General features: G+C 41.9%; 3 protein-coding genes across 3 annotated transcripts; 1 reads left to right on the forward strand and 2 right to left on the reverse strand.

Annotated features, from left to right (window-relative positions):
- Positions 1-340: 340 nt before the first annotated feature.
- Positions 341-8787, reverse strand: hnrnph3 (heterogeneous nuclear ribonucleoprotein H3 (2H9)). The gene is made up of 11 exons (XM_070837203.1): positions 8726-8787; positions 7669-7761; positions 6817-6972; positions 6350-6493; positions 4744-4882; positions 3699-3898; positions 3017-3112; positions 2418-2533; positions 1938-2073; positions 1496-1552; positions 341-1306 (listed from the first exon to the last, which is right to left on the reverse strand). Exons 2-11 carry the CDS (start codon positions 7754-7756, stop codon positions 1221-1223), a joined length of 1218 nt encoding a protein of 405 aa, XP_070693304.1. The 5' UTR covers positions 7757-7761; positions 8726-8787; the 3' UTR covers positions 341-1220.
- Positions 8788-9324: 537 nt separating this feature from the next.
- LOC139207540 (phenazine biosynthesis-like domain-containing protein 1) lies at positions 9325-13367 on the forward strand. Its single transcript, XM_070837314.1, has 10 exons — positions 9325-9502; positions 9811-9910; positions 10690-10788; positions 11040-11149; positions 11586-11615; positions 11804-11892; positions 12157-12248; positions 12555-12638; positions 12925-12987; positions 13138-13367. Exons 1-10 carry the CDS (start codon positions 9419-9421, stop codon positions 13248-13250), a joined length of 864 nt encoding a protein of 287 aa, XP_070693415.1. The 5' UTR covers positions 9325-9418; the 3' UTR covers positions 13251-13367.
- Positions 13368-14303: 936 nt separating this feature from the next.
- Positions 14304-23734, reverse strand: dna2 (DNA replication helicase/nuclease 2). Its single transcript, XM_070829892.1, has 23 exons — positions 23718-23734; positions 23284-23380; positions 22777-22926; positions 22279-22462; positions 21526-21674; positions 21267-21387; positions 20835-21083; positions 20558-20672; positions 20231-20387; positions 19178-19369; positions 18802-19044; positions 18561-18674; positions 18274-18383; positions 18009-18118; positions 17717-17845; positions 17202-17294; positions 16894-17087; positions 16636-16725; positions 16309-16522; positions 15777-15866; positions 15443-15628; positions 15179-15325; positions 14304-14834 (listed from the first exon to the last, which is right to left on the reverse strand). The coding sequence occupies exons 2-23, from the start codon at positions 23376-23378 to the stop codon at positions 14781-14783; spliced, it is 3186 nt and encodes a 1061-aa protein (XP_070685993.1). The 5' UTR covers positions 23379-23380; positions 23718-23734; the 3' UTR covers positions 14304-14780.
- Positions 23735-26051: the final 2317 nt, after the last annotated feature.

Here is a 26051-nt window from a genome sequence, read left to right on the forward strand (position 1 = left end):
CTGAAGGGTTTTTCTACATTGTGGCTCTTGTAAATCTCCCTGCTTTCAATGGGACTTGTACAGTGTTGATACCACTGCGTGTTGTAAATACATGTTTATAATCACTGTGGCCCTTTAGCTTACTAAATCCTGCCAGTTTAACATTAACTCTATTGCCAAGAATATGTTGCCTTGACTGTGTAGCGCTTTCTGATTAAATTAAGTTACAAACTGAATCCTTCATGTTGTTTGCTGTCATTTAAAAACGTTCTCCTGTTGTTGCACTGTTGGGTCTTTTTCCTGTGTCCAGATGAAAACAGCTAACACTTGAAATTGAAAGTCAGAGTCAGGGACACTGAAGGAGAATTAAATATAAAATTTATTAGGCAAATGTACAACAGCTGAATAAGCTATCTTACAGCTCAAATATAGAGACTTTATTTTACTTCCCCTCTTTGAGAGTGGAATATAATATTCAACTTAGTTTTAAATTCTGTAATGAACTGTGAAAACATTCATAAAAAACACACTGGCTCACATTTATCAAACTTTTCAAAGCAGGAGAGCTAATCTGAATCAAATCTTCTGTGGAACATAATATTTAAAAAAAAATAATAATAATAATTGAAGAGACTGCTTCACCTCCTAAACAACAAGCAGAGTGTTTAAAGTTATTGGATTGGAAGTAGCCAAGCTCAGTTCTGACAGTGCAGTGATTATTTCCTCCTGTATCGAGTTCCTTAGCTATTTTTCTATATCCTATGAAATTCTGTCTCTGTCCTGCATCTGCACTGACTTCCATCTCCTGCCGACAGTGAGATGTGAAACAAGACCAATTAAAGTGCATCACACTGAAAACAAACATTCTGTTTCTGTCCTTTCAGTGCCATTCAGAACTGTGGAAAAATAATCAGGTATTTGAAAAAGTGTGAGATAAACAAGAAATCTCCCACACGACCATCAACCATGTTCAGCACCTACAACAGCTCCAACATTTTACTACTGACAAGTTGTTTTGTTCTTCATATGCTTTTAGGAATGGTGCTTGTTGAGATCTTGTCTTGTCTGTTCTGGTATCTGAAGTGAGGTTTTCGTGCTACCCTACAAAGAAAAGAACGACTGGAACACGGCGTGAGTGACTTCAGATCAGCTTTCCTGCTTGCAAACAATAATTGAGTAGATGTGGCCTACGGAGACGTGAAACAAACGTCAGGATGGATTGGAAGAGTGGGATGACATCATCAGTATGAGCCACGCAACCCGCTGCTCCGTGAGCCGCCGCCCCCTCCTGAGTTACCATAGTAACCACCACCACCACCGCCACGACCTGAAACAGTTTTGAAAAGTCGGTGTAGAAAGTTTGAGATCATTTGTAATGACAGTGAAAGAAGAACCAACACCTAACAAATCTTTGTCACATCTCAATATGTCATCTGTGCACAAATGAATACATTTGCCAATGTGGATCAGAAAAGTGATCACACTTAATTTGTTGTATAAGTTAAGGAACACTCACTCATTTCAGCTGCTCCACTAGCTGTTGAGTTGAGAAACAGCTCAATATAGCGATGCTCTGTGGAGAAAACATCAATTCATCATTCATATTGAAGAGCCAGCATTTAATCTGCAGATGAATGTAAATGAGGTTTTCTTACATACGTCAGGCAAGGTTGTAATCTGAAATATCTCAAATACTGTCAGGAAAAATACTTAGCAACAGGCTGCTTAAAAAATGTATTTGAGGCTTAAAACCAGGATTTGTGTTTTCTTAGCCATTGAAAATTGATTCCAACATTAAAACCTGCCCCATCAGTCAGCATCCAAACCTGTGCCAGTTTATCAGTAGAACTGATCCGCTCCTCTGCTGTTGGTCAACAAGCAGTTCTGTGTCATAAACTCAGCATGAAAGAGTGGTGTCACAGGAACCAACAGGAGGACAAACATAATGGAGGACGTACGCATGTGGTTCTTGTCTTTGGACATGGCTGCCACAGCGTCTTCGTGGGAGCGAAACTCCACATCTGCTTCTCCAGTCGACTTGCCGTTCGGAGCCACGTCAATATGGACCCGCAGTGGGTTCAAAGGAGAGAAGAACTATGAGGGATAAAAAAGATCTTTACATACAGAACATGACAGATTCTTCACCCAGTGTTTATTCAACAATAATCACACCTGTAGTGTCTAACGTCTTCTGACCGCCCACAATCACACACAACATTTTATAGACCAACATCACTTCCTCAAAGCAAGAGAAACTATTTAAGACTAATGTACATTTCATTGAAGGAATTTAATACTTTGTAAAGGCTTTTTTAAGGAAACTGGAGTCAGTGCTTTTATAGACATTTTACACCTACAGATTCACTGCATAGATCCCCATTTTTTGACACCTTTCAAGAGAAATAAGAAGTGTGACTGGTCTCGGTGCGAGCCCTTACTTTAGCGATGTCTCCCTCTGTGGCACGGAAAGGTAAACCCCTCATATGGACAAAATGGCCACTGTGGAAGCCTGAACAACTGTCACTTTGACTGCTGTAGCCGTGACCTCCCATCCCTGAGCCAAAACACACACACACACACAGATCACCACCACCGCCTTTAGTGATGTAGCAGAGTGAATAACTAAGTTATTATAACTTTTATCAGCAGAACTTTTCTTTTATTTAATGATACTGAAACAAAGACCAGAAGAATAAGAATAAAAACATACTTTACACATGCGTTTGTTTGACCATCTTTCTTGTTAAATGTATGAACCCTTCATATAACCTCCTGTGAGAGGTCTTGGCTTCATTTTGGAAACTACAAGTCAAGATGGTCAAAATCTACTGCGTTACTGAACACATTTATTTATATCAATACTGTAAAATTTAGGTCTAGAGGTGTTAAAGTTTGTGCCAATGGGCCATTCATTAGAAAGAGACAATGAACGCTGAGAAGAACAAAAAGAAGTCGCTAATGAGAATTATTTGAGCCTTACAACGGGATGCTGTGGAGCATTAACAGCAGAGAGTGAGAAACACATTCTGGACTTTACCTCTTCCTCCCCTCTCTCCCCTCACTCGCTCATCAAACATGCCGTTGCCAAAACAGTAGTTGTTGAAGCCGTTGTAGCTGTCAAAGCCACCGTAACCTGGACACAGACACCAACACAGACAAGACAGCAAAACTCAAACTGAACTTTAACCCGGAGAAAAGCTGTAATTGAAGCTGTGGAAGCAGGCCTCACCAGCTGGCTCAGCAAAGAAATAATGACACTTTGTTTTTATGATGGAAAGGTTGGCAAATGGTCAGAGGGACAACTAAAAGTTTTATAAAAGAATATATGTATTAATCAAAATCCAAAATAATGTCTGACCTCTTTATACATGACTGTGTGCTACTGATTTGACTGTTTTGTTTATTATATATTTCAATACTAAATAGTAAACTATTCTTCTGTTGTGATTGTTTTGTGAAAATTAACTAGTATGAAATTTCAAACAATGAAGAAGAATTTAACCATCTATAGCTTAAAAATATCCTTATAATATATTGATTCATACTGTATATCTAGTGTCTTGTCTGCATCTCAGTTTGAGGTGATTTTAAGCCCATCACTGCTTATTAATTTCCTTCTATTCATTCTTTTATTGCAGATGCTCAGAGGACTATATAACCAAAAACACACTTGGAGTCTGTTTAGATTCCTGTATGCAGAAACACTAAACGCTGCTTACCTCCTCCATAGCCCCCTCCACTCCTCATGGTGTCCATCAGAGCCCCACCACGGCCAGGCCCGGGCCCAAAAAACCCTCCTCTGGGCCCCCCCATCATGGGTCTATCGTAGGGGCCTGGTCTCTGTCCTCCCATCCCCCGCCGCGGCAGCTCATAGTAGGCTCTGATCTCATTTCGACTGCTCTTAAAAATCTCTATGTACCTGCAAATATGAGAGTCCCATGGAGTGGAGGGGGGGCAAAGGAGAGGGTTAAGGTGTAGAAATGGCTTAGCGCTGCTTAATACATAGACATGATTTACATAAAGAGAAGATAAACACACAAAAGACAAATATTCTAAATAGTAGTCTAAGCAGCTTTAATCTGGAGCTGTCTAAACAACCTCAGCAGTAGCTGGGCTACGGGCTGTAGTAAAGGACTTCTACACCAACCTCACCTCTTGTTGCCTACAGTACACAAAATCCTTTAAGGTCCTGAAATAATACTTGGAATGATTTAGAACTCCAGAAAGTAGTTTGATTCTTTAATAGTAGAGGCTGCCTTGACTGCCCTCTGCTATACTTCTACGATTAATCCCCTCTTCCACTCTAAATTATCAATAAGGTACTTGTATAAAAAGGATGTGAAGGAAGTGCCAAATGCTGCTCTAACACAATTACACAGAGCTCCCAGGTCTTAGATGGCCAACAATAAAATGTCTATGGCATAAGATCCTCATACCATCTTTATTTCATAGACTTGATACACGATCTTTCATCCCTTTCATTATTCAACAGTCACCATTATTACAATACATAAACCCATTGAACCCCTCCCATAAGCATTTTAGTAAATATTATACATAAAATATATGTAAGACCCACCAAATTAATTTACCCACATTATCATTGTTTCACCATAATTATTCCAGCACACCAACCCATGCTTATCATTCAATCATAACAAAACCCATCCCATTAATACCATCATTACTCTAATATGACCACCCATTTAACACTACAATAGTAGCCCAACCCAGTCCAGCCCGTCCCTTTCCCGTCTGTCCCACCTGTGCCCTATTCTTTCCTTGTGTTTCCCCAGAGCCTTTTCTGCTATCTCCTTTGAGGCAAACTGCACGAAGGCTTCCCCTGTGCTCCTCCCCTGGTAGTCCACTGGCAGAGTAATCCCATTTGGCACGATTCTCAACCCTTCAACCCAAGCACACATAAATACATAGGTCGGTAGGTAGACTGAGAGATATATAGAATAGATAGAACAACACCCACTGCATCACTGGAGCTTTAGGATTAATATATGTCAAGATAGCGAATAAATATTAGCTGCATTCAAAAGGGGCATCTCAGAGGACTGAATTTACACTTAGAAGGCGCCCAGCAGGGGAATGACATAAATACTGGCCTGGAGTCAGCAGCTATGAAATCAAAGTGGATACACAACTGAATTTAGGTCACTGACAAAATTATAATTCATTGAGTGTTGAGTGATTCTGGCTGACAATATCTCATTAGTGTTGATTATCCTTGATAAAGGCTGCCAATAAGCAGAATCACAGAACTGACCCCAGATCAGTGTCATGGGACTGCCTCCCCTCAGCCAAACCAGCCCAGCCCACCCTATCTTTGAGGAGGCATGATGTTAAGGTCTTATTGCTTAAGCAGATTAAATTACGTGTTAACACAACACTAAAATGGTAAGAAGCATACTAACAATTCATAACAAGGACATTGTGACGTTAGCCACACTATGAATATACTACAACAAACATACATTAGGCCTTTAAGCCATGACACAGACATGTTGACTGATTATTAATATCACTTTGTAGCATGAGAGAAATCCAAAAAGGAAACATGGCATTAGATGTTGGTAAATCTGTCTCCTTTGAACTTGTTTCTGTTCATCTCTTTCTATAAAAAGGCCTATTTGACATATTCTTTATATATTTTATATTGTACATTTTTCTGTTTTATATTTATGTTTCTTGACTTGTTGTACTTGCTTTTCACTTTATGTTCTCTTAATATGTTTATTGTTTGCACCAAAACACCAAAGTAAATCCCTTCTGTGTAATAACGTGTGTATATTAATATTTCATGATACAATCACTGTCGTATTACCTAATATCATGATACTGTTTAAGACAGAGCCTGTAAATATTTAGTTGACCGTTGTTCTCCATAAATTTGCTGTCAGAATAATGTTAGCGACACTAGAATCAGATGTAAATTCTACATATTGTGGCTATGAGGTCTACCTGGGCCTTTAGAAGTGATAGTGGGTATTTTCTTAAATTTTAATGATCTGAACCATCTGATGGCCTCATTTTAATGAATCGTATGGATTTTATATGATGTAAATGGGCTAAAATGATTGTAATGTATATGTATATGAAATGTATTCAGAGCCTACATGCATCTGACACTTCTTTTAGTGGTTTTGTCTCATTTGATTAGTACACACTGCATCCTAACAATGCTTTTGTACATTGTACACTTTAGTACATTTTGTACATTAGCTAGCTGCAGTTCAGCAACCGTAAACTGTGGTGCCAGAGGAAAAAACTAAAATACCTAGTGAACAGTGGGTCTATAAAACTATCCCTTGGCTTAACATAAATGGTGTAATATCAGTACATTTCAATGGAGTAGAAGTACCTGAGAAGAACTGAACTATCTCCTCCTTGCTGCAACCAAAGGGAAGGCCTCGAAGTCTCAGCATGCAGCCGCTGCAGCTGTCATAGTCAGCAGGACCACTACGTTTCAGCACCCAGTCCATCTCACTACGGTTTGACTTGAAAACTGGTTAGGATACACAGACAGGTGGGCACACACACGTCAAACATGTCAAGACATGAAAGGACAATTAAACTTAGAAAATTTGAATTTTTCATTGCAGTTTGGCTTAAAGCTAACCACGGACACAAGCTGGGAAATGTTTGTTTGTACAGGCACATCAATGGAGGTGAGCCAACAAACAGACCTTTACTTACAAGGCAAGTACACACTCTAAGTTACACTTTGACTTTTTGTATCTGTGATGCCAGATAATGCAGCAATTATTCAAAGAGAAAGTCGACAGAATAAACACTCATCAGTCTGTTATGATTGTTTGTAGTGCTCACCCTCTATATATCGGTGTCCCATGTATTTACGGTCCTTGGCGAGTGCATTCTTGAAATCCTCTGCCATTTTCAGCTCAATAAATGCCTCTCCACTGGGACGGCCTTCTTTAGAGTAGGTGAAGCACACTCCGTTTACTTTCCCAACAATGTCACAGTCTGTGAATAAATGAGATTGATTGGAACTACTTCACAGAGATGTTTCCTGTCAGAAAATAAAAACTCACAATAGAAGGCACAACTGGATCCTGTCTAATTTCACCTGTTTGTGTACCAACAATATGCCATTCTCTGGTTCATCTGAGATCCTAACAGCTCTCTCTAATGGCTGAAGTCAGGTGAAAGTTGAAACATTAAGATGAGGTAACAGCTCAGAAAAGGTTGTTTCTGTGCATAACAACACATGTTGTAGGGGGAGAGAAGAGTACTGGACACAGTCACAAATCAAATGTCAATGAGGCCAGTTAAATTCCACTTATACCCATAAAAAAACAAGTTTTGTAGCAGATTTATACTGTAGAGCTGAGAAAAATGGTGTTGCAGCGCAGCCCTGAAGAGACAAAAACGCAAGTAATTTAGATTTTAAAATGCTGATTGACTTTGATGTCTACCAACACTAAAAATTGTTCAGGTGTGATTCTGATGCTTCGCGTTTACATTTCTAACCACAGCCTAACGGTGAAAACACTTTTCTGTCAATTTATAATCACATTACAACTATTATGACACGGATTAATGTCATCATAACACTTATAACAAAATAGTTGAGTTTATCGTTTAAGATGTCATTTCAGTCTTGCACTTACTAACACCATTCATGTCTCAAGCTGTAAAGATACGTGTCTGTATTCTCACCAGAGAAGAAACTGGCAACCTCCTCCTGTGTGCAGGACCAGGGTAGTCCTCTGATCCGAACCACATAACCCTCGTCATTCAAAGACATCCTCACTACAACAGAGAGCACAACACAGCAGCAACACGTTAGATTACTGAGTCAATTATACTTACTAGTGCCTGTACTTAGAAAAGTACAAACACTTGGCCCGAGCACATTTACACATATAGTATCCCTCCAGAATCTACTAGCACTCTTCATTCAGCCCCTCACCCAAAGTCTGACAGGTCTGACCATTAGCTACACAGATACCTATCATAAAGGACTAATAGTTTTGCATACTCTTGCATATGCTATTTCTATTTGGCTGATACTTTATTGCATTCAGTTATGAAATACGAACATCGTTCACAAATATCCTATTCCACAGTAATACACTGCATGACATGATTTCTGCAGGTAGTTAATGTTGGGGTTACGAACAACAGTTTTATAGCTTGTAGGAAAATTGACAATTGCCACAGACGACAACATTGCAACCGGAATTATAAACAGTGGGCCACAACTAAAACCTCATTAGGACAGAGTTATAGCTAATAATTCAGCACTAGAATTCAAGTTACTGAAGCTGCCTCCACAGCTAAACAAGCTAACGTTGGTTACTTCCTCTTTCCAACTGTATAAAATGTTGGTAGGAACCAAGAGGGTTGCAAGCTAACGTAACCACACTTCTTAACTCACTATGACCTCTCCAAACATATCATATCAAGACGGTAATCATTCTTTAGAAAAGTTATTTCTACGAAGTTCGCCGTGGGAGCATATCTGTCAGCCTGGATAGTGAGTTAGCTAATGATGCTAACGATGTTGCATCATTAATGTTAGCTTGATAACATTAGCAGTTAGCGGGCTAACAGCTAAGGCTAACTGTAGGACACTGACAGCGGTCAAATGTACAAGACACATTAGCTCTATTCCCAACGGCCGCGCACTGTCAACGGGAACCGAAACATGTCCCCGGACAGAAATGTGTCAGACATCAGTGACAAATGTGAGGGAACGATGAGACTATCTTACAGTCGCCTGTTGTCCCCGGTCTCCTGCTCCTGCCCTGAGCCTCAGGTGTCACTGCCAGCAAAGTGAGCGAACTCGCTCAGGTATAATGTCGCGAGACTTGGACACATTAAAAGATGTGACGTTTGTCCTTTAATAACAATAATACCACAAAGAATACTAATACTGCTGCTAAAGGTACTTCTACTGATACTACTACCACTACTGTTACTTCTACAAATAACAGTAATAGATGTACTTTTGTACTATAAGAGGAGGAGATATGGGAGCTGTGTGTGTGTGTGTGTGTGTGTGTGTATGAGTGAGAATAAACTAAGACCAAAAATGTGATGATTATTCTTTTGATCATCTAAGAGAAAAGAAAAAAATTCTTCTGGTCTCGGTTTATTAGTAATGCATGTGTGACTGGTAGAAATCCAGTATGAGAGCTCCAAATGTAATGTCAGATTTGACACATCAAAAAGGCTGTTAATTCATTAGCTTATATCACAGGACTCGACTCCACATGACAATACCCAACTGGTCTCCGACATCACACACAGGCCCCTGGTGGGGACAAGGTGCCGCTGAGTGGCGCACGGCCTGCTGACGGCACGCACACAGGGTGTGAAGTCCACTGACTGCAGAGGGTCAATGGTTCAGTCCTCACTGGAGACTCTTCCACTCTGATCACTTCATCTTTAGCCAGACAGAAAAATGGAGATTCAGGTCTTCACGGTAGATGCCTTCACTAACTTACCGTTCAAGGGAAACCCTGCGGCAATTTGTCCTCTTATGCATGTGAGTATTAGGTTCAAGTACAGTAATGCCTTAATGTAGACCCATGGAGGCCTGCACGAGGGCTCAAGGATCGCTTATTGATTAACTTGGCAGTTTTAGTCAGCAGAGTTTATCCGTTCAGTTGCTGTCTCAGACTGTGTGTGTGTGTGTGTGTGTGTGTGTGTGTGTGTGTGTGTGTGTGTGTCACGTGATCAAACCGTTTGATACTAAGTTGGCACGGTTTAAACTTCTGGCCATTTTTGTCTATGAATATGTATTTAATGATCATATGTCATAACAAAGGATGTATTTGTGTGTGTTTGTATCAGGAGCTGAGTGATGACCTGTATCAGAAGATAGCAGCAGAGCTTAACCTGTCAGAAACAGCTTTCATCACCAGGATCAACCCCTCTGACACTTTCACCACAGGTCGGATCATGTTTCATATAACACCATTACAAAATATGTCACTGCTCACAGAAAGCAGTTTAGCTTTGTCAGATTGCAGGCATTTGGTGGTATGTGTGTAAGAGTACTTGTAAAGAAGTCACCCCAGACAGCAGAACTCACTCTCTGATGATTGCACATGTTCTCATCAAATCAATCAGGCCTCAGATATGTTGTGTACAAATGTCTGGGTCCAGTGTGCACAGTTATTTTCATGGTAATATACTCACTCCAACTGGCTTGACATGGTACAGTGTAGAACATGCAAAATCACTTACTGTTTATGCCTTCATTGTAGGATCTGTTTGGATAATCCAGGCACACTGATGAGAATGAGACAGATTGACTAAATTGATAAAGGAAGGAAGGAACAAAGGTAGAATGGTCATGCTGAGGTCATTTTGCCATTTTGTTTTCTTGTGTGTGCATAAACTGAAAAGAAAAAAAAACACCTGTCCTCAGCAGTCTGACAGGTAACAATGTTAAACACACAACTAAGACTTGCTTTGTTGAGAATGTGAAGAACAAAGCAATGAGCTGTCAGTTAAAAATGCAGCGTTCAGTCGCTGCGTAGCACACAGAGAGGAATGTCAGTGTCATACACACAGCTTAAGAATCTCTTGAATGTATGTAAATATGTCACCCACAGTCATGCTGTGGAACTGTGGAACTTCAATAGGTCTCAGGCTTCACATCCTTTGATGAAGAAGTCATATGTAGACTACATGTTAAAGTGTTAAAGCATTCATCTGCACTTACAGGATCAAGGTTTTGCCTTAGATGGTTTACACCAACCAATGAAGTGAATCTGTGTGGTCACGCCACCCTGGCCTCTGCAGCAGTGATGTTCCAGTATAAGAGTGAGACACAAAACAAAACCACACAGACATGAACACACAACAAGGTTAATTCCAGTTAAAATGCAGTTATTCATTGACTTGACTTGGAACACAGGAAAAGACACACACAGAAAAATCTATAAAGTTGAACAGAGAGGCATTTTCAGACACTTTTGTCAAGGTTAGTCAGTTACACATAAACACTTTAGTAAATCTATTTCATCAGCTAGCCCGTGAGAATAACATTCTCTGTATGTGCTACATCTGTTAAGAGAACATCAACCCCACACTGGTGTTTGAGACCAAGAGTGGAGATCTGGCGGTCACCCAGAGGGGGGAAGGGTACGTCATGGACTTTCCTCTCAACCCACCCACCCAGGAGGTACAGTATGTGGTCACACAGACACATCAGGACAATGTCGCAGGACCAACATCTCCTACTATAGGTTCAATTATATGTGCCTAGATGTGCATTTCAATGGACGACACACTGTGTGAAAACATAACCAAAAGTGTGTTGACATAAAACCATATTGTGACAAACATTCAACAAAATACACACAGTTGGTCCTTTCTCCATCATCTACACTCTATCATGTAAATTAGCATCCCCATTAAGAAACAGGTTTATGAAACCCAGAAACTCGGCCACCATCCTAGAATAGTGTAATTTACTGCAAAACTGGAGCTGGATTAGAAGAACTCCATCTTCCTGCATTAACGCTGCAAGATTTTCCAAAAGAATATTTGTCAGTAAGCCTTCAAAGTGAAATGCTATTATTCTAAAAGCTTTTTCCTTCTGAAACCACTTTTCTCAGGATCCCAATGAGTTCCGAGACATCATCAAGGTCAGTAAGACGTTTTACAGCAGACACCCACTCTCTCTGCAGTGCATGTTTTATAGTACTGACTCCCGCTTTATGGTCTACACAGCCCTTTTTATGTATAGAGATATGCTAGTGTGATTACTACATTCTTTTTGTTTTTGTGTGGGTCAGTGCTTAACTGCGTCTCTTCTTCTGCATGTGTGATAAAGGCTGCAGTTGGAAACCACATGATCCAGGATGTTTATCTGAGCTCCAACACTAAGAAACTGATGGTTCGACTGGCTGACAGCTGTGACAGGTTACAATCACAACACACACCATTAGACAGAAGTATATAGTGTAATAGGTACTTATCTTCACACCTACGGAGTCTTCACAGGAGCAACAAGGATGAAGTGCCTCGCTGGAGAGCCACTTATGCACTCACATCTCTGTAAACTTACCAACAGCCAGCCAGAAACTGAAGCCACTAACCTCTCAAATGCAAGCCTGTCTGTCTCAAGATCACATCCAGGTTCTTAAATCTCTGTCATGTCTTGGTTTGTTTGTGTGTTTTCTTCAGGGCAGTGCTAACCAGTCTGAAAGTTGACCCTGTTGCTCTTCAGCGCAGTGAGAAGACTGGAAAAGTCAAAGGACTAATCATCACCATGAAAGGTAACCAGAGCTAACTGAGCTTCCTTGTTGGGCCGGACCACATGCAGTGGTAAAAAAAACAGTGGTACCACGTGTCTACCAAGTGGTAGACAAGCAGTCCTCCAAAGAAAACTTGTTTAGTTAGGATTATTAGTTACAGTGCTTGACTTCATGTTGCATCTGTCCATTGGAGGTTTCTGCCTATTAATCAACACATATGACATAAATGAACAGTGACGAGACCAGTCTTGTGTGAAAAGTACAAACTATGATCGATCAAAATGCCCCCCCCCCCCTCCTCTTTAAACAGTCTGTGTCTGCCAACAGGATCCCCAGACTGCCCGCCAGGATATGACTTCTACTCCAGATTCTTTTCTCCATGGAATGGTATCCCTGAGGATCCCGTCACTGGTAGACTGCGGCTATTACTACCCCCACTACAGCCACAGTGGCCACACTCAGACACTCTTTGTTTGGTCACAGTTTGTCATCAAATTAGACTACCTCACACATGGCTTCACTTGTACAGTATTCCTACACATCTGCATAGAAGCAACATGTATAAAAACTCTCTACACTGTCAGATGTCTGGCTCTCCTGCTGTAAAGCTGGGGAACGTTCAGTGTGTCTTGTGAAATGCACCTAAATGTTAAATTCTGTAACCAATTTCTGGCTCATGTCTCGTCTGTCCCTGCAGGTTCTGCCCACACTGTGCTGGGCAGCTACTGGTCTAAGGAACTGGGAAAGAGGAAAATGCTGGGTAATTGAATTCCACATTGTTAAAGTTTGATAAGCAACCTGTCAAACTCTAAACCAGTGCAGTTTACAGGTGCTGTTTCCCACTATAAACAGTCCCTTACTACAGATCTAAACCATACTAACACCCATTTTATGCTGTGCGTTTGTGTAGCTTACCAGTGCTCCAGTCGAGGAGGGGAGCTGGAACTGGAAGTGAGAGATGATGGAAGAATCAACATAGCGGGACAGACTGTCACTGTGCTGCAAGGAACAATGACACTATAGCCACACACCCATACAAGCTAAGAGGGCTGAGGATGACAGCAGTCATTACGTACCTGCACAGAGAAGCAGACAGGCATTGATACAAATTTGATGGTTTAAATAAAAAGCAAAACAGACTATTTCTCCAGACTGGTCAGTCTATTATTGAACATGAGTACTCAGCATGCCAACACATCTCACACTTTGTTAGTGTTTGTATTATTTATTCACATTCACAACAGCAAAAATCACAAAATTAAAACAGAACATGTAAACTCAGACGTGGTGTTGAAACATTAAAGGTAGAATCACAGTAAATTACTCAGCAGTTACATCACAGTTCATCAGCATTAGATTACACTGGCCAAAAAGTGTGAGCAGAATCTTTCTTTCTAAATTGGTGACAACTACAAATTGCTAGTTTTAGCTGGTTATCATGATATCAGGTAGTTTTCTTTGTAATTCCCCTGTAATGCTTTAGGTCTGCTTGTCCACTGTGCTTTCAGCAAAGGAATTAACTCAAATTGGTTTTACTTTAGCTATTATATTCTAACGTTGTAAACTAAAGTTTATAAAGACAAATGATGGAGATTCCAGTTTGTTGTTTGGCCAGTGTTCTCCGTTTACTGATTACAATCAGTACTACAGTCTAAAGTTTGTCATCCTTAAGACTGCAGTTAATTTGCAGCTGAGTGACATGAAATATAAATAACTACCCATTTGGTCTCCATATTCACATTGCTAATGATTTGGTGCTGTGTGCATAAATGCGTGGTGAAAGGACCTATAATCAAGATTGAAACAGTGAGGCAGAGGTATCTGAACAAAAATATGTGCATTTATGAAGAGTCTTACTTGAGGTTTGATGCTTAGTACCATAAATCCACCACTGTCAGTTCAACTCAGTATCTCAGTTTGTGTTTCACAGCATAGGCATTTAAAAAGTGAGGTGCTTACAAAGCTTGTTGAGGTTCAGTCTGAAGATTTAGCTTATGAGATCTTGCGCTCCCCTCCACTTAGATCACCATGAATTCTTAAAGGCCAAACTGAATATGCTGAATGGCGCATGGTTGTTAATATTTATCTTATCAACAAACCCACCCTTATTTCCAAGTGCTTTGCACATTCAAGTCTGCAAAATTATTAAAAGTTAGAAAACTGGCAGCGCCCCACTGAAAGCCATCAGGTGTCAGTCCTGGTGTGTAGTCAGAAACACACACCACCAAATGCTTGTTAGCAGGGATACAGAATAGTCACAGGTGGAGCTCTGACATTAGCAGATAGCAGCTTTTACAGCCTACAGTCCCTGTCTGACATACTTCTAGCAGACTTTTTTTCCAAAGATGGACAGGACAGTAATGACTAGGCTTGGAACCGTTGACAGCTGACACCTCTCCACATGAACAGTATTTTCTGCTCATAGGTTTGATCACAGCTTCTTTACAGATAATTCGGTGCTTCTGCAGATTGTGGAGCTGATCCACATTCACTGGCCGCTCTACTGTAAGAGACAGGTGACCTGAGACACCATGACAGCTTCATAGACTTCTGTCACAGGCGCATGCCCTGTAAGGCGTTGTGGGCAGCAGGCGGGAGCTGAATAATGTGGAGTCAGGGTTCAGGAAAAAAAACATTGTAGACACAAAACATGTAACATATTGTTATTCAAAACTGCATAGAAGCATTTTTTTAGCCTCAAACACTATTTGTGGGCAACATTAGTGGCTTGCTGTTCACATGTAAAGCTTAATTCTGTAGGAAGAACTGAAGAATCTAACAAATTTAGAAACACCAGATTTAACAATAAATTACTAGAATTAACTAACTAACACTAATATTACTCAGAATTAACACTAATATCACTCCTATTAAAGAGTATGAGGTTTTCTATTGCATGAAAATATGCTTCTTGGTAGCACAGAGCTTTATGTAATGTATTTAAAGGATATCATGTTCTCTTGCTGGAGATGGTTGAGTAGTTTCTCCACTGGTGCGTAGCGTCTTAGCGTTGTGGCAGAACCCACCATCAGCAGCTTGTGTTTGGCTCTGGTAATGGCCACATTCAGGCGACGCCAGTCCTTCAACAGCTCTCCTAACTATGAATGGAGAAACGGGACAATCAGGTCGGGTTCCCCCTCATATATTCACTAACTTGTTCGGATGAGACACATGAAAGATGAGCCAAGAAGGGAGATGGGAAGAGAAACACTCACGTTTCCTTCCTCTGCAGTGCTCCTGACAAAAGAAAAAATGATGAGACTTTTGTCCCGTCCTTGATATCTATCCACTGTGTTCACCTCCACACCGGTGAAAGCAGAGGACTTCAGCAGAGCAGTTATGCACTTTATCTGCTGTCTGTAGGGGGCAATAACACCTATATCACTGGGCTTACACCCTGCCTGAAAGAAGAAAAATAAGTAGGGGTCAGTTTTATTATTTCTCTTTCCATTTTCATTCACTGTTTTAAAACCACTTGATGACTCTAAACGCCTCTTTAAAAGCTCACAGTATTAAGCTATCAATACATCAGTTGTGTGACAGACGTACCTTTATCAGCAGTGAAAGCAACTTGTGTATGAGAGCAGCCTCGGTGTGGTTGCTTATGCCCCCCTGCTCCACAGACTCCAGGGCTGGCACCTAAAGGAAGCAGCAGAGAGAAACAAGATGTAGACCAGCACACCTCCACTGTCTCTACTCACGACAGTCAGTCCTAAAGTGCATTCTTCTTATTGCACATAAACCACTTCCTTCAACAGTTGAAACAGTGGATTTAATTCTTTGACGTTTCTCCAGAGAACAGAGCAGCATGTGTCAGTTGCCTGAGATAAATATTCCTTTTAAAGTGCATCTTATCTTTAAGACATTAATGTAACTCAGAGCTGACAAGGGGATGTTAGACTATTACAGAACTCATCAAGCAATACTGCAGCATCGCCAGCGTGCAAATAACAGACAGCAGGATTGGACAGTGTGAACTAACCAGCAAATCTCCACTTTCCAGTTAAACATTAACATCTTTTCTCTTGACTCAACACATTTCAAAAACTTCTACTTGAAGTGAACCATTTATTTTACCAACCATTGAGCAATCTAGGAAGCAAACAGGGTTGCTAGGCAACAGTGTGTCTTGTATCCAAGCAAGGTCGTGCTGGGGATCAGTCTTGGAGTAGGAACTGAGCTCCGACTGGACAGACAGCAGGAAGGGCAGGGTGAGCAGGGCCGTGGCCGTCCTCTCTGATCCACACTCCAGCCGGCCCTCATACATCAGGGAGTTACTGAGAGACATTATCTGCCTGAAAGCAGTTAGAAACTGACGTGTTAACGCATTGTTAGCAGTTAAGAGCTGAACTGATGAATAAGACGAGATTGCTGAAGCATACAGGGTCGTCTGTGTGTGCAGCTTCACCTGTTCATCCGGTACTGTACATTGAGTTGGACCACTGCTTCACTATGGAGCTCGAGTCGCTTAAAGAGACTTTCGTCCATCCCAAGTGACCTGGAGAACGAGACAAAGAAACTGATGTGGACATTCTTTTAACACTGACTACATGTTGAATGTGACAGTGTTTTACCCTCATGAAGACAAACAATTACAATAACTGTATTTAAGGCAATAGCTTTTGTTTTCACCTCCACACACACCCCATTTACACAAAATGCTCACCTAGCTTCCTGATTTTGTACTATTGGTGGCAGTTGTTGGTGATCCCCAACCAGGACAAATCTCTTGGCATAGAACAAGGGTCCCAGACAGATCGGCTGGCTGATCTGTGAAGCTTCGTCTATGATGCAGAAATCAAACCTGCGACGAGTGAAGATGGGATGCTTGATGCCCATACAGGTGGTTCCCACTACCAGCTAGAAAGAGAGAGGGGGTTGGTATTACTTAGTAAGACTTACTTATTTATTTTAATGTTCTAAATGTGAAATTATGTGATGCAGGAAATCAGATGTCAAATATTCAGTCCTCACCTCCTTGTTATAAAGCTCCTCCAACTCCGACAGCGTGTGAACTCCCTTCTTCCTCTTACTTTCCTCTGTGTAAGGCAGGATGTCTGGATGGACCTGAAGAATGCATCAGAAAACAAAAGAAAAGTCAGAGCATGTCGGGGTGGGGTGGGGTACTAATAAAAAACAGTTTATTCCATTTTCCACCATATTACTTAAATAATATTATACAGTGATTTGTGCTGTCATAGCTGGGTCTCTGTGCCATCACAGAGAGATGTGCACATGTGGGGGCAGAGGCCACCAGATATCGACAGGCCAACAAACAAACGGTTCCAACTCTGAAGTGGCTTTTCATTGAGTCAACAAGAATTTACAAACTCAAAATCTCCGTTAACTACAACGGTTGACTATAGTCTTGTGACTGGCTACCAAAGCGGATTTTGCCCCTGAATATCAATAACATCAAAAACATAATTACTGTTATGCATAAAGACTAGACGAGTTATACCAAACACCTAACAACAGACATCACACACCTTCTGCCCCTGCCCAAGACGCAGAAAGCCAACGCGGAAACGCTTTAGTTTCAGCAGGATGTTGTCAACAGCAGAGTGGGTGTAGCTGGTCAGCAACACACTGAACCCACACGCATGAAGGATGCGAACCTGAAAGACAAAGTGGGGAGGAGAAATAGAGCAAAGAGGAGAAGAATAATGGAAGGTGCCACATGGACGAGGAGGGAGAGAAAGGTGGTGGAGAGACGGTTAGAGTTCTGGTCTCACTTGGGGGTAGATGATGTTGGTTTATGGTTCAGGTTCAGGACTTTACCAGAGTGCAGATGGTTGTGGTTTTGCCTGTGCCCGGCATGCCAACAATCAGCGTGTAGTCTTTAGATAGCAACACCTTCTTCATGGCCTGCTTCTGAGGTTTGTTGAGACCTACACACACACACACACATACATAATTGATTTAAGTATAAAAACTACAACTTCAGCAACAGTGCACAATGTCTGGGGACGTAGAAACAGAAAAGGACAAAAGACAGTAAATGAGACAGACAGAGTAGAAAAACAGAGCAGAATAGTTTTGTCACCTTTCAGGATGTTGGCTACAGTGTCTTTGGCCTCTCTTGGCAGGACAGAGCTGAGGTTGGAAATAAACTCTGGAGGACGAAGGTCAATAACCAGCTCCCTCAGACGATCACTGCAAGGACAGACAGTTATATTATAGAACGCCCTTTAACAGGGACTTATTGGTGAAACCAAGCATAAAATGTGAGACCATTGTTTAAACTGTCACCTAGTAAATCTGATACATTGGATTTACAATGACGTGTGTGCTATGCCATCATATCACAATATTGCATTTCACTGTACCTACCTGTCCTGACAGTCTTCCATCAGTCTGGAAAGATTAGTGAGGTGAGTGCTGAGGCCCACCACACCTTCATCTCCGTCCAAACGAAACAACACACCACTGAACTTAGTTAGGTCTCTGTAAAACACATTGAACAGAAAAACAGGTGGAAATCAGGACAGTGACTTGTCCAACCAATTCACTGTCCTTTAGTTGTCTTCAGGTTGAAATCCTTCAGACAGCAGGTATACATGTTCATTCTCACCTGTCCAGAGTGCAGCTGATCGATGTCCTGCTGACCTCACAAAGATATCCTGTTGCCAAACCAACCAGACGGCCTTCCTGGTCGCTAACGACGACGCGATCCCCGCTGGCCAAACCGGTGTTGGCCAGACCCTTCTGTGGGACCGCACTGCTTCGCTGGAAACGATGGAGGAAAACCCCTTCAGACTGCACAGTCACTGGTCCACTCAGCTGCATGTTCCCCACACAGCTCCCTTTCTTCTCACTGGAAACACAGGTCAGAGGAGACGGAGCTAAAGAGCGGTCCAATTTAGGCATTAAAAAAAAGAGCTGGAACATTGAATGAAGGTAAAAGACTGAGTGTGTACATGCTGAAATCTGAGAGACCAGCCTCTCACCTCTCCTCAGCTGTCTGAAGCCATACATGCTTTCGGCCATTCTTGGCCTCCATGGTGGCAGCCTCAAGGCAACAGAGGAGCAGCCAATGGGAAAAATAGCTGAGATGTGGTGGGGTCAGGTGGCCCGTCTCCTGCTCCAGGAAGTCACGCACAACATCCTCGTGGACTTCTGCAGAGCTGCCATGAACCGCCCTAGGCGAAGGGTGGGGACAGGTTTTGAGAGAAAGTAAAGAGGAAGAAGAGAGGAAATGAAATCTGAAATCTCCTCAGAAAAGTATTCCTGTAATAACTGCAGCTTCCTGACTCTGAGAGTGAGCTCCCACCTTATGTAGCATTAGGAGGCTCCTAGGAAAAGCTTTTTGAGACATAGGCTTCTCTGTAATAGAGGGCTGAACCAGCAGACCTCGGTGGGCCTTCATTTGATTTTGATTGACACACATAGGGTAACTGACAATATGAGGAGGGATGTTTCCTTTCCTTTGCATAGTTTTGGCTAAATCATAGACTGCACCTGCCCTGGAGCTCTGCAGCTCTTTGCTCCTCCCTAGTAGTTAATGAGCCCCACCTGCCTAGTAGTTACCTGAGACCACATGTAGCTTACTACCTACTCAGGGGGAACAAAAGCCTGAAGCACTCCGGCCCTCCAGGACTAGAACTGAACAGCCCTAGACTACACAGTGGACTCACTCAAATGGTTTGAGATCATTTGTTTGCTCAGCTTGTTTCTCTGATAACTGAAGATCCAGACCTCCGATGATTAAAATCCTTCGTCCAGTCAAAAAAGTGTTTAAAATGCCCAAGACCAAAAAACTGACGGCGATTTGAAACAGTAAGAAAGTGGTCAGCTGACAATGTTTTCATATCCAGCCATCTTGCTGACAGCTGGAGTCCTAGCTAAATGAGACCATTTATTAAAACTCACCATCTCAATACTCCGCACTAATTTTTTTTAGTTTTTTTTTTTTTAAACTGGGATATGCTTCAAGATAAGTTTCATAAAAAAATCGAACTCTTGAGATTTTCATGGGTGCAAAATTAGTTTAAAAAGTTTACCTCTCATATATCGCACAGTTTCTCTTCTGAGGACAGTACCGGCAGGTCTGTCTGTCCGTCAAGATGTCAGGAAGTGTGGACAAACGGCTCCGCTCCGGCCCTTTCTCCACACAGTTGTGAATGTGATGAACCAAGGTGTTCCTCAGCTTCAGCAGCTCTGAGATAAACACAGTTTAGCCATAAAGGTGATGGAGGAGAGGCCACTGAGAAAAAGTGTTTGTAGATACATTTTGATCTTCCTTTACAGAATTTAAAATATTCTGATTATCATTGATAACAAATGATATTTTGTTCACAGCTGGTGTTGAGCATGTGTGTGTACTGTACCTCTGCGGTCCATGTGGCTGGGCACTATAGGGTGCATGTTGCCAGTCTTGAGGTAAAGCAGGAAGCCGGCTTCAGGATTGTATCTCTCTAAGCTCATTAGAGTGTAAAGAATCACCTACACACAGAGAAAACACATGCATACAGGCATCTTGAAAATATTTGCATATAGTAATGTAAGCCTGCCCTTTCACCTGATCCCACCAGTCTACGTGTGTGTGTGTGTGTGTGTGTGTGTGTGTGTGTGTGTGTCTGGCTGAGCACACTGTGATCCACAAACCTGACTGCGATGCTCTATCGAGTTTGACTCCTTTCCGGTTTTCAGCTCCAAGGGAACGGTCCTCTCCTCCGAGTTTCTGTGACTACTGTTTCGTGGTCTTTGGATTCGAACCCGTGCCGTCACGTCGATTTTCCCTTTCAGACCAAATCTTGGTGACCAGACATTCTCCTCTATATCTGCCAGCTCTGCGACTGTGACAACAGTTGGCGGGTCCTGACCCTTGCTTGGAGCTCTGCTGTTGCTAGGGATGAAGACAGAGACACATATAATAATATATATACATATATACAGCATCACAAGTCTCACTTTTAACATCCACGACACTGATTAATATCAGATATGGACACAGTTCAGGTCGACTCCCGCAGAGCGGAAAAAGCTTTCAAACTTTTTTTTTTTAGTAAATCTGAAGCGCTGAGTGTGTTCGTACATTTTCAGGCTGATGGCTTTTGGTGTTGGGGAGCTGAGGTATTCCTTTGCCCATTGTTCCAGTGAGGGCAGATAATCATGCAGTTCCTGCTTCATCTCCTCTTGACTTACACCTAAACTATACCTACAGACACAGAGACAAAACACAAACATAACTGAAAAAGGCAGAGAACATCCACACAAACATACTGTGAAAAGCCAATGTAACACATTGTTAAATCTACATGAAACATTCACAAAACTGTCTAACCTCACCACTTACATGTCTCCCAGGTACTGAGGACTGCACAGGGCCTGGTCAGCCAGCTTAGACAGAGTCTCCAGAGAAAAATCTTTAGCTGTAGCTGCTCTCTGGAAGACCTCATGGACCATGGTGCCATTCAGCATTTGCTTGGAGCCACCGTCAAAAGTCTGCAACGTGGCAAAAATAAAAAGTATACTACTGTGTTATTCAAGGTGTATCATAAATAAGATAAACACAATGAGATGCACCAACATCAAACTAAGGCCTAAAAGATTATTCAAATCAAAATCTTTCAAAAAACCTCTTGACATTTTAAACCAAACAAAGGCTTGGTGTAGTATTTACTACAGGGCTATTGCATTGCTTTGCATTGCATTGTGTTAACACCTTTTGTATGTTTTGGGTACTAAACTGACAATACACAATGGTTTATGAGCGGGACACTTGACTAACATGATATATGGATGCTCATACAAATTGCCTAGAGCAGGAATTTTATCTTTCACCAAGCAGACACAGAGAAGGCTCTCTAACAACCACTACAATCACTTCTACTTCCTAAATGTACAATTTCTGCTGATATACACAGCACCTCCTGCAAGCATTTGGGTACCAAAGCATTACATTTTGTTGTCTCATTATTGTGTACCTTGTGGGTGACATTATTAATATGAAATAACTGTTAGCGTTCACATTGTTCAAAATAAACTGGGCACTTAAAAAATGTGAAAATATATAAAAAAAAATTATGTTGGTAATGAACTGTATTACCTTGAACATGTCTCCCAGCACGGCTCGCCTCATGCAGCGGATGGAGCTAGAGATGCTGGTACCTGAGACGAGGCTATCAGGTAGTAAAACCAGAAAGCCCTGTTCCCGGTCCACCAGCCAGGATCCACCATCAGAGCGGCCCTCCAGATGTACCACATCACCGCGACAAACAGGCGTCATCTCCCTGGAAACACCCATGGAGCAATCATTTCATACTCATAAAGACCTATTGTATGAGTAAAGTTATATAAATACATCCAAACTAGATGTGATGATCATCACAGAAGGTCAGTTTATCAGACACACAAACCAAATAAATACAGAGGAATGAAAAGCTGATCAGTTAACTGAGTATTTGCACCGATTCGTACTATGAAGGTGAAAAGTCAGAGCTACTTTCACGACTGCATCTGGGCATTGAAGGGAAGAATGTGATGTACATTATGATGAAAATGAGAAATTAAACAACAGTGGGATCAGCAACACACGCAGCATTACCATCCATCTTTCAGCAGACACGTCTCAGTGGGATGTAGAGATTTGGAGCATGTGATAGTCAGTGTTTTTCGGCCTGGCCTCTCCTCCACATCTAAAACCCAGTAGCGGTTGTTTAGTCCTGCAGAAAGGATCACGTGGTCTGGCACCTTACTGTGGGGACAAAGAGGACCTCAGTCATCTGCATGAATCACTTCTAAAAATCAGAATGACTTTTTTCACCAGGAAAAAACATACAGGTCTTCATGTCATTAGCAACTTCCAAGTCACAGTCTCACTTCAACTGTGAGGCTAAATCAGCCCATAGAGGATGGACAGTGACATAAAAGCTTTTCAGCAGCTTAGCGGTCACTAAGTTAAGAGTTTGAACCCACATATACACATGCACCATGTGCTCTGACTTCTGTTTCATCTTTCTCTCTCCATTATTGTGATGAGCATTAATTGAGAATAACTGAACCTAACCAAAGTCTTCAACGTTCTCCAAACCTGTGTTCTCGTGTTTCTCACCGGGGTTTTTTGGATTTATCTTCTGTGACGAGATCCATCTGCTCTGCAAACCAGCTCTCGTCCAGCACCTCTTGCACAGGACATTCTGATGTCATTCCTGCATGTTTTTTTTCAGTTGTTGTTTTTCATGTTTAAAAAAAAAAAAAGGTCACAAAATAAACAAAATCAAGTTAGCAGGGAATAAAAACAAACTATACACTAGCAAAGGAATTTGGACCACAGCTGTGTGTATTCTGTATGAACGGGTTATTGTCACTGTATGACACTCAGTATGCAGTCATGTGTGATTTGATAATATCGTTAAATAGGTGACACCTTGTTTTAATGCAGGATCGTCACACAGACAGTTTGCTATGCATTTACGAGGGGTGGAGCATTGTGCATCATCAGTTGTTTTTTTTGTAAAAGATGGCAAACAAAATTCATGAGTCTACCTCCAGCTTGCTCCTGATCTGACGATGCCACATTGCCTCCGTCTCCATTCGTTGATGTTATTGCTGCTGTCGTAGCTCCATTCTTGTTAAAGGCTCCCCCCTTTGCACTTCTCTGCGCTACACGTGTGGTTGTTTGTGCACTAGGTCTGTGCCCAGGAGCAGTAAGAGGGAGAGTGTCTTTGTCCAGACAAGTGTGTGCGTTTCCATCGGCCTGCGCTTCACTTGCCTCCTGCTCTGTTATCACAGTAAAATCAGAAGTGTTTTCATCTCTCTCTTCCTGACTTTTTGTCTGTTCCCCGAAAGAGTGGTGAGAAACAGATTTCAGTGACATCATTTTGTTTCTGCTGTCATTGAGGACCACTTCATTATCTCTGCTGTGACCCTCTGATTGGCCACAGGAGAAATTGGATGTCTTCAGAGGGCCAATTATTACAGGCTTTGTTACTTTCAGGTTGCTACCTGAAGGGCTAGGTGCAGTTCTTTGTGCAGGTGAACTGGCAGTTCTTGGTCTCTTGGCATTGTGAGACTTTTGGGGAGGGCTGAAGAGTCTTTTTAGGGAGCCAGAGCTTCCCTGTTCCCTCTTAGTTTTTCCTCCCTCCTCAGTCATAACTCTCTGTACACTCTGTCCTTTGGAGCGGGGACTTCGACAGATGGGGGACAGTTGGCCGAGCCTCTCTAGGCTCACCGCGTCTCTGCTGGGCTGAGGGCTCAGCTGACCTGGCCCTCTTGAGGAAGAAGAAGGAGCAAGTCTGATCTGACTCTTGGGGGTTTCAGGAACAGAGAGGAGAAGATCTGGTGAGGAGGGCAAGAGGTTTTCAAGGTCCCCGAGGATACTCCTCTTTAAGGGGGAACAGGGTCTGAATGTAGAGGTTTCTCCATCTCTGATCTGAGGTCCAGTGCCGATGACTGATAATTTTGTGGTGGATGACAAGTCCTAAAATAAACCCAGTCCAGTGAGTATTTAATAAATAATTTACAAAAGTTTAGTGGCAAATTGCTCATGTAAATTAAAGAGATATGCAATTAGTACAGACTATGAGGACAATACAAACAGAACAGATGAAAGACACAAGTGAAGAAATGACAGACACGTATGCACAAATAAGTTAAATAAAAAACTTCAAGATGCGTGTAATGACGCACAAAGGAATTAGACGTGGTAGATACTTTACTGATGAATTTTGTTATCCTAAAATAGTTAAACATGTAGTATTTTCCTCATCCTAAAGGTTGTATTACGACAATTTACAGTTAAGAGCTGTACTTTTCTGGATCTGAACGTATCTGATTGTTTTTAATGAGAGAGAAGACCAGCTATGCCTCCGTCTGCCTGACCATTATTATGCATAAAAGAAATAGACATAGACTATCAAAATGTTCATCTGTCTAAAAGATCAATAATGGCACTAAGTAGTAATATCAGGATGCCATGATGACAGTCCTGTCGAGAAGGAAAGACAGAGAGAAGCACGTAAGCTTACCTTGTGGTGGTTCTGAGAGGAGAAGAAGGATAAGATGTTGTTCGGCCCTGCTGGTGCCTGGAAGAAAACATTTACAATCAACCCACTAGTGTTTGCTGTCTCTTGTTTCATATGGCAGCACATGTAGCAGCTTAGACTTTAGTCTGATCCACAATCTCAGCTGTGCTGTTCACATGTGACTGTATGGACTTGTTTGTTTCTGATATGCTACGTTGTTGACCAGAGAATTAAAGGAGTGCAGAGGAGTGAAGCAGCCAGACACACAGCTGATGTAACAAACATAATCACATAATAAATAAAACCAGGTGCCTCGTTAACTCCAGCTAATTGACCTCCTGAACTTACCTTGGGTTTCTTCAGTTTGGTCCTGTTCATGGTGACTCTGGTTAAACCACAGGCAGGTGAGTTATTGATCTATCAGTCTACCACAGGTAAACCGGCCGTTTTGTCTTTTCCGCTGACGTACCGACGGCTAACAGAAGGCTGAGCTCACCAGCATCAGCAAGTGTTACCTCTTCTTTCACCTAAAACAGACCAGTCTGCTCCCCGCAGACACGACATTACTCACTACACCGGCAGTGGAGTGTGTAATGTAAACCTGCGGACTGGTTCAATGTTTGCAGCCGTTTTATTAGCGGTCTTTCCGCTGTGTTTTTATTAAAACGTTTAAAAGTCCGTGGCGCCAAAGTTTCAGTTTCGCGCAACGGAAATGACATCAGGTACTCTACTACTTCCTTTTCCTGTTTACGTTGGTGCATTACCGCCACCTTCTGCTCCGGAGTCTCTCTCTCTCTCTCTCTCTCTCTCTCTCTCATTTTAATGTGATTCCCTGCATCCTGTAATTCCTCCAGAT

Source organism: Pempheris klunzingeri, chromosome 1 (genome assembly GCF_042242105.1).
Source record: "Pempheris klunzingeri isolate RE-2024b chromosome 1, fPemKlu1.hap1, whole genome shotgun sequence".
Classification (NCBI taxonomy): domain Eukaryota; kingdom Metazoa; phylum Chordata; class Actinopteri; order Acropomatiformes; family Pempheridae; genus Pempheris; species Pempheris klunzingeri.

Coding starts and splice junctions, on each gene's coding strand:
- hnrnph3 (XM_070837203.1), bottom strand. CDS start 7,756: ATGTCTTTGAATGACGAGGGTTATGTGGTTCGGATCAGAGGACTACCC. Junction 2,534..3,016: donor GGGAGAGAGGGGAGGAAGAG/GTAAAGTCCAGA, acceptor GTTTTGGCTCAG/GGATGGGAGGTCACGGCTAC. Junction 1,553..1,937: donor CAAAGACAAGAACCACATGC/GTACGTCCTCCA, acceptor TTTTCTCCACAG/AGCATCGCTATATTGAGCTG.
- LOC139207540 (XM_070837314.1), top strand. CDS start 9,419: ATGGAGATTCAGGTCTTCACGGTAGATGCCTTCACTAACTTACCGTTC. Junction 11,893..12,156: donor CTGGCTGACAGCTGTGACAG/GTTACAATCACA, acceptor TGTTTTCTTCAG/GGCAGTGCTAACCAGTCTGA. Junction 12,988..13,137: donor GGGAAAGAGGAAAATGCTGG/GTAATTGAATTC, acceptor GCGTTTGTGTAG/CTTACCAGTGCTCCAGTCGA.
- dna2 (XM_070829892.1), bottom strand. CDS start 23,378: ATGACATCAGAATGTCCTGTGCAAGAGGTGCTGGACGAGAGCTGGTTT. Junction 20,388..20,557: donor CAGCCACATGGACCGCAGAG/GTACAGTACACA, acceptor TGTTTATCTCAG/AGCTGCTGAAGCTGAGGAAC. Junction 19,045..19,177: donor CTTCAGACAGCTGAGGAGAG/GTGAGAGGCTGG, acceptor CTGTGTTTCCAG/TGAGAAGAAAGGGAGCTGTG.